The sequence below is a fragment of the Vigna radiata genome, chromosome 2 (genome assembly GCF_000741045.1).
Source record: "Vigna radiata var. radiata cultivar VC1973A chromosome 2, Vradiata_ver6, whole genome shotgun sequence".
NCBI classification, from domain to species: Eukaryota; Viridiplantae; Streptophyta; class Magnoliopsida; order Fabales; family Fabaceae; genus Vigna; species Vigna radiata.
Genome location: NC_028352.1, coordinates 9,960,391 through 9,968,266, shown reverse-complemented (window position 1 = coordinate 9,968,266; position 7,876 = coordinate 9,960,391). Strand labels below are relative to the sequence as shown.

The 7,876-nt window shown below is 35.8% G+C and overlaps 1 protein-coding gene across 2 annotated transcripts; it reads left to right on the top strand.

The window, feature by feature from the left end:
- The first annotated feature begins 2,072 nt into the window (after positions 1–2,072).
- LOC106756617 (G-type lectin S-receptor-like serine/threonine-protein kinase At4g03230) lies at positions 2,073–7,158 on the top strand. 2 transcript variants are annotated; one of them, XM_014639113.2, is made up of 8 exons: positions 2,076–3,730; positions 4,190–4,696; positions 4,963–5,109; positions 5,222–5,433; positions 5,522–5,732; positions 5,848–6,085; positions 6,387–6,537; positions 6,639–7,158. In XM_014639113.2, the coding sequence occupies exons 1-8, from the start codon at positions 2,407–2,409 to the stop codon at positions 6,945–6,947; spliced, it is 3,099 nt and encodes a 1,032-aa protein (XP_014494599.1). In that variant the 5' UTR covers positions 2,076–2,406; the 3' UTR covers positions 6,948–7,158. The 2 variants fall into 2 exon arrangements, with proteins under 2 accessions (XP_014494600.1, XP_014494599.1); XM_014639114.2 differs by lacking the exon at positions 6,639–7,158 and having other exon boundaries at positions 2,073–3,730; positions 6,404–6,489.
- The last annotated feature ends 718 nt before the right edge of the window (positions 7,159–7,876 follow it).

Sequence of the window (7,876 nt, the reverse complement as noted above, 5' to 3'; positions counted from 1 at the left end):
TTTAAATTCAGGAGAAGTAAAAAAAAAATATATATATATATATATATATATATATATATGTAAAATAATTAAAATAAAAATTGTATAATTTAGAGAGAGAGTAAAATTACAAAAAATTATGTATATATAAATTATATTATTTCTAAAATTTAATTTGAAGTTTTGGAGTGAGACTAAAATTTAATTAAAATTTTAGAGTGAGGTTAAACCCACTTTAACCCTGACCCTAATCCACTTGAGAGGGGGTTTTGGGGGTTGGGTTTTTTTTCTGACCCCCTATTTAAGGGATTTCTTAAAATAGGACTTTTTCAATAGTGGATTAGGGCTAGCCCTGGAGCTATGGGTTAAATTGACACTTGGATCATTTTAAAAACTGGGTTATTATTAAGAAAATTTAGTTGTTAAGAAAACTTATTTATTAAGTTTTACAATACTTGTTTATTAAGTTTTGGGGGGAAAATAGGCTTATATCTCTCTTATAAATAGGAGAAAAATCCTTTATAGAAATACAACCCACGGTAGTAATAGATACTCTGTCTCTCCCTTCTTTTAATTTCCTGGTTCTACAACCTTTATGTTTGTTGTTTTTTGGTTTAAACCTTTTTTTGGTCCCTAAATTATAAGCGGATGTTCAGTTTAGTCCCCGTTTTTTAAAATGTAAATCTTTGGTCTCTAAGTTATAAAAAAATGTATCAAATGAGTCCTTTTTTGACTTGAAATACTATTTTTGGTTGTTTCTTAACAACTGCTACATCTTTAGATTGTTCTGATTTGTTTTTTAATAATAACAGCACTTTAGATTGCTCTTTGTACTTTGACCATGAACATTAAAAAATGACTCATTTGATACATCTTTTATAACTTAGGAACCAAAAATTTACATTTTTAAAAGCGGGGACTAAACTGAACATCTCATAACTTAGGGACCAAAAAGGGGTTTAAACCTTGTTTTTTCAACAAAGCCGCTTAAGGGTCTTATTCCCCCTTCTTCAACCTTGTTGCCTATCCACAATCATCCGTTGGTTACACCTCTTGTTTTACTGTCTTCCAAGGAATGATTTTCCACCAACCTTCCTACCACATGGTTTTGGTCCTTGAGGACACTGGTTAAGAGAATTCGAAACACCTTGAGGACAAGCTGCTTCCCCTACTGGAAGAACAAAATGACAGCAAACTAATCTATGAATCTCGACCCAAGAGGTCTATACTGATAGAAAGTTGTTGAGAGGGTTTCTTCCCATGATCACTACTGATTTCAGTGCTGAGAGGCTGAGAGCAACTGAAGATGAAGTCAACTTTTGTCGGTCAACAAAAAAAGTTGATAGCGGTGTTGGACAATGGACAGCAAATGTTCTTTGTCTTGGCGTGGCCACCTTTCAAAACATCATCTAGAAGCTGATGCCTCTGAAGAAAGAAGGGTCGAGGGAGGATTTGGATAAGAAGTTTCATAAAACACCGAATCAATAACAGCTGAATGATAATTTCATCCTACCCTACCAAAAATAAAATGCTAGAAAGCAAGCATGATAGTACACTTTTATGGGATGGCTCGATGTGAATCTCGTTATCTTATATCCATTTCACGACCATGAACTTTGAATCATTATTTTTTAATGCTCACTAACTAAAATGGATATTTCTCTCTTCTCTGGATGTTGCTTCACATAATATGTAACTCCAAACCAAGGGTACAGTTTTCAACGCTAGCTGCAGATAACTCAAGTTTTTCATCACAGTAACAAAAAACAAGAGACCTATATTGACTCTGGTAAAAAGGACAGGCTATCAATATATCATAAAATAAATGTCACTTGCTAGTGGATGTTGAAAAAAAAGTAAGCTAAGGGACCCAGATGAAAAAAGATAACATTGACAAAAATTGATGAATTTGGCCATACTTACCCTTCTTCTGCCTTTCTTCGATTAATTATTCAAGTTTGAAAATAATAAATAATATATCAATCATATTGCAAATCATTATTCTAGTGTTGCATTATAATTTATAGCAGACAAATACTTTTGAAGATGCTTCAGCGCCTGGGCTTTTGGCGTAAAACGATCCTAACAGCAAAATTCAAAAGCATGTTAGTTGCATGCAAAGCTCTTGAACCTTGACTGCAGAAATCCTAAACATATATTTATACTGAGATTCATAGTATCATTACACCTTTGCTGTAGGGGCTATAGTGTCACATGCATAAGGCATAATTAAATTAAGTCCTACCGAAATATGAGTCAATTGCTCCACCAATAGACAACAAAAGCAGAAAGTGCTATCGACAAACTTTACCTTCGGTGGTGTTTGAATTCAACTGGAGGGAGAAAGCCGTGGAAAAATTGGGTGACTGGCATAAGGTTCAGTCTATTTTAAGAATAGAAAATATCAAACCATATGAGTTCTGTCAAATGGTGAACACCAAGAGAAAGACCAGAAGGATAGTTATCCTTAACTGGTCCTCCAGTTTCATGATGTCTATCTTCCTCTTCTGCTCATTGCTTTTCATTTCTAGTTTTAAGCATTGCTCAGCCACAGATGCTATAACCATTAACGAATTCTTGCAAGATGGTGGAGGGGATACTCTAATTTCAAAAGGAGGAAAGTTTGAGCTGGGATTTTTCACTCCTAATGGCAGCTCTAGTGGCAGAAGATATGTGGGAATATGGTACTACAAGTTAACGCCTTTAACAGTTGTGTGGGTTGCTAACCGAGACAAGCCACTTCTAGATTCTTGGGGTGCTTTTGGCATTAGTGAAGATGGGAATCTAAAGGTTTTGGACAGAAGGGGGAAAGCCTGCTGGGGCACAAACCTTGAAGGATCAGCTTCACAACACAGAACATTGAAGATAATGGACAGTGGGAACCTTATTGTCAGTGATGAAGTTGGAGGGCAAGGGGATCATCAAGTGAAGATTCTGTGGCAGAGTTTTGCTAATCCAACAGATACATTCCTTCCTGGAATGAAAATGGACGGCAATTTAGCACTAACATCATGGAGAAGTTATGAAGACCCTGCACCGGGGAACTTCACTTTTGTGCATTGTCAAGGGGAGAACCAGTTCGTCATATGGAAGAGGTCCATCAAGTATTGGAAAAGCAGTGTTTCAAGTAGGTTTGCAGGAAGTGATGAGATGTCTCCAGCAATATCTTACTTGCTTTCAAATTTTACCCTAAGAGTATCCCCAAACGACACTGTTCCCTTTCTCACTTCAGCACTTTATCGTGACACAAGGTTGGTCATGACACACTGGGGTCAACTTAAGTACATGAAAATGGATTCAGAGAAAGTGTGGTTGTTGGTTTGGGTGGAGCCAAGAGATAGATGCAGTGTGTTCAATGCCTGTGGAAACTTTGGAACCTGTAATAGCAAGTTTGACTCCATGTGCAAGTGTTTGCCTGGGTACAAGCCTAATTCTATTGAGAGTTGGAATGCTGGAGACTTTTCAGGTGGATGCAGCAGAAAAACAAATGTCTGCAGTGGGGATGCTACGAAAGCTACATTTTTGAGTTTGAAAATGATGAAAGTAGGGAACCCGGATGCTCAATTTAATGCCAAGAATGAAGAGGAATGCAAATCAGAGTGCCTAAACAATTGCCAGTGCTATGCATATTCGTATGAAAGCACCCAAAAGGATGCTGTTTGCTGGATTTGGTATGAGGACTTGAACAATCTTGAAGAAGAGTACGAGGATGGGTGTGACCTGCATGTTCGCGTGGCATTTTCTGATATAGGTATTCGTTTTCATGACCCTCTTAAATCCATGCATTGTCGTCACTGGATTTTATATATGCATATTTATAAAATAAAATCACCACCTACATAACCATAAATTTTACATTTTCTCTTACGTGTATCTAACCTTACAAATTCTGTTCCAATCACACTTAATATCCAATTGTTTTTTAAATAACCAATAGCACTCAAATGCATTGGTAATAAACCTGATTTTGAAGCACTAGCAGAAGGTAAAATCTGTGCAATGGACTTTGTAATTATGTTCAGTTTGTTACATGTAGAACACAAGTAGTGCTTAGTAAGTAAATCAAAGATATATTATTAAACAATTTGGGATTAGGCAACTAAATATTTGAATACACTAATCAAATATGTGAATCATGGAGCCTGCAGTTGAAGATAGATATTGTGTTACAAATTATTTTTATGAAGTGGCAGAGATTGTTCTTCTGCAGAATCCACTGGGAACAGCTGTGGAACTTGTGGTACAAATTTCATTCCATATCCCCTAAGCACAGGACCAAGTTGTGGTGACCCCATGTACTTCAGTTTTCAATGCAACAACTCCTCTGGTGAGCTTGATTTTAAAATTCCAGGGGGAACCTATCCAGTGATTAGCATAAACCCGGACACACGAAAATTCTTGATTCACAGAAAAGATGTACTTAACTGTGATCAGATTTCAAGGGATAAGTCTCTGTCTCTCAATCAGTCATTTCCATTTCACCTTACTGGCTATTGTCATGCTGCTGATCCAAGCATTTTTAGTTCTAATGCTCCCATGAAACAAGGAGTAGAAATAGAATTCAGTTGGGAGCCCCCAACTGAGCCTACGTGCTCTTCGTTGTTGGACTGCAAGGATTGGCCAAATTCAACTTGCAACACTACCAGAGATGGCAAGAAGGGATGTCTTTGCAACACAAACTTTATTTGGGATGGATTGAAATTAAACTGCACTCTAGGTAATCTACATATCTTCGTTCCCTCTTCGTGTTGATAGATGTGCTTGTTTTGTAGTGTGTAATATTTATCCCTCTACATATCATGCATATATATTATACAGAACAACTGATACCTTTTTTTTGCTTCCTAATACTGCCTATACTTTGTTTCAACCCAGAATTACTAGCAACTTTATCAACTATAAATACATTATTGATTAACACTTTCATGAAATGTTGTGTCGGCTTTCTTTATGCATAAATGTCATTTTTTTTATACCTTGCAGAAGACAATAATATCTATCAATCAGAAAGGCAACTATCCTTACCAAAGATCATTGTAATTACTTTTACATCTGTGATTGGTTTAATTCTTCTGTCAACTACTGTTACATGTGTTTACTTGAGGAAGAGGAGACAGAGAAAACCACAAGGTAACTTATTTTTTTTGCGCTTACTCATGAAAAAGAAAAATCCCAATATTAAAGGTGATACTTCATCAGCAGTAGCCTGCAACTCAGACCCAGTTCATCTGTTTGACTTCAGATAGCAGGGGATATGTTCAGAAAAACTCAGGGATTAACTTGTATGACAGTGACAAATATGTCAGAGAATTGATTGAATCTGGTAGGTTCAAAGAAGAGGATGCGCAGGCCATAGATATTCCATTTTTCCCTTTAGAAAGCATACTTGGGGCCACTAACAATTTTGCAAATGCCAACAAGCTTGGACAAGGAGGGTTTGGTCCTGTCTACAAGGTAATCAAGAACTTATTGACACTTACGATTTTCTTTTCCAATATCATGATGATAGTAGGAATTGTTAACACTTTTTGTATACTGTCAGGGAAAATTTCCCGGAGGACAAGAAATAGCGGTGAAGAGACTCTCAAGTTGTTCTGGACAAGGTTTAGAAGAATTTAAAAACGAAGTTGTGTTGATTGCAAAGCTTCAACATAGAAACCTGGTGAGACTTCTGGGGTACTGCGTGGAAGGAGATGAAAAGATGCTGGTATACGAATATATGCCAAATAGAAGCTTGGATGCTTTCATTTTTGGTAAGACTCTTTTTTGCATTTGAAGAACTGTCAGCTAAATCATTTTTCTTGTAGCCTCAAAATTATATCTTGAAGAAGACTAATATCATATGTCATGCCTCTAATGGACTACAAGACCAGAAGCTTTGTGTTCAATTAGACTGGGATGTGCGCTTCAAGATTATTCTGGGGATTGCTCGAGGGCTCCTTTACTTGCATGAAGATTCTAGGTTGAGGATTATTCATAGGGACTTGAAAACAAGTAACATTCTACTAGATGAAGAGAAGAATCCAAAAATCTCAGACTTTGGCTTAGCCAGAATATTTGGAGGAAAAGAGACAGTAGCTAACACAGATAGAGTGGTTGGAACATAGTAAGTAGCTAAACTCAGTAAGTTTCAGGTCACTGCATGATTCAATGCCTTTAAGCATTATAGCAGTATTATTACTGAAGTGTGATATCTTTTACTCACATTTTAAAAACAGGAATATATTTCTGGTCCTTGTATTGGATAGATATGATTCTTGGTTAGGTTAAATGAAAGCACAGACCAGAACAAAAATACACCATATTTCATAAATACAAGAATCAGAAACATATTTTTCTTACACTCTACCAAATGATTCCCACCCACATTCTTATTTGGTCTACATTTCACAAATTTTGTAATGCAGTGGATATATGTCTCCAGAGTATGCTCTTGATGGACACTTTTCAGTCAAGTCTGACGTCTTTAGCTTTGGTGTGGTGGTACTTGAGATTATCAGTGGAAAAAGGAACACAGGATTTTATCAAGCAGAACATAAATTGAGTCTTCTGGGATATGTAAGTACTTTGAATGAGTGCTTCTGGTATATGCACCAAACACATATTACACTACATAGATGTTAGCTACTGATATATTTCACCCTTTGATTCACTTTCAGGCATGGCTTTTGTGGAAAGAAGGAAGGGAATTGGAATTCATGGATGAAACATTAAGTCAAACATGCAATGCAGATGAATGCTTGAAATGTGTGAATGTGGGGCTTTTGTGCTTACAAGAAGACCCAAATGAACGTCCTACAATGTCAAATGTGGTTTTCATGCTTGGTAGTGAATCTAACACTCTTCCAAGTCCTAAGGAACCAGCCTTTGTTATCAGAAGATGCCCTTCAAGTAGAGCATCTACTTCGAGTAAACTTGAAACCTTTTCACGTAATGAATTGACAGTCACTATAGAACATGGCAGGTAGAAAATTATCCTTGGCCAAAATATCTTGAACATGTTATTTCTCAACTATTGCTTGTCACTTTCTCATGATCCATTCATCCTCTAAGTGGGGTAACTTGAAATGGTCAATTAGGAAACTTCTCATGAATTTCATATTTGGATGGATTGAGTCATAATGGCAAATGCTTGTGTGGAATTGAAAAATGGGCCTAAACAAGTTTGTTTCTTTTGCATTCATTGCTTACTACCAGAAAGAAAGCTCCAAGACAAACAAGACTAGGCTCAACCACTTATTCGGAGGGAGCAACTATTCCACCAAGATATTCATTTTTGTGCTTCTCAACATTTTTTTCCACCAAATTACTGATCACTGTCATTTCATGCCTTACTGAATTTCATGCCTTACTGAACTAATATTAAAACTAAACAACATTAAAAGATTAACAATTTTGTTGTCATTGTAGTGTAGTTATGATAGTCTATATTGTATATAAAAGTTGTCTTCTTTTCGTTTTATGTTATTTGGAGTTAGACTTGACATGTTGACCGAAAAAAATCACTTACAATAGTTAAAGAGTAATGGTAGTTAAAGAGTAAGGGTATAATATAACATATATTTATATTTATTTGACATACTTAACAAGGCTAAAATAATCTTAAAAAAGAAAATTTTTGTAATTTTTCGAAAAAATTATGTGCTAAAATATTAGTTAAAAGGATCGTGATATATTAATAATCATATTTCAACAACATTTTGACAACGACCACGTATTGACATGTTATTGAATCGTTTTAACAGAATTTTTTTTTAGGCTTGAATGCTTACTTCGTTTCCATATTAGGAGGTAATTTTCAGTTTAGTACTCGGTTTCAAAATGTAGACATTTGGTCCCTATGTTTTCAAATTTGTATCAATTCAGTCCTATTAATTTAATGGTGTTAAAATAGATA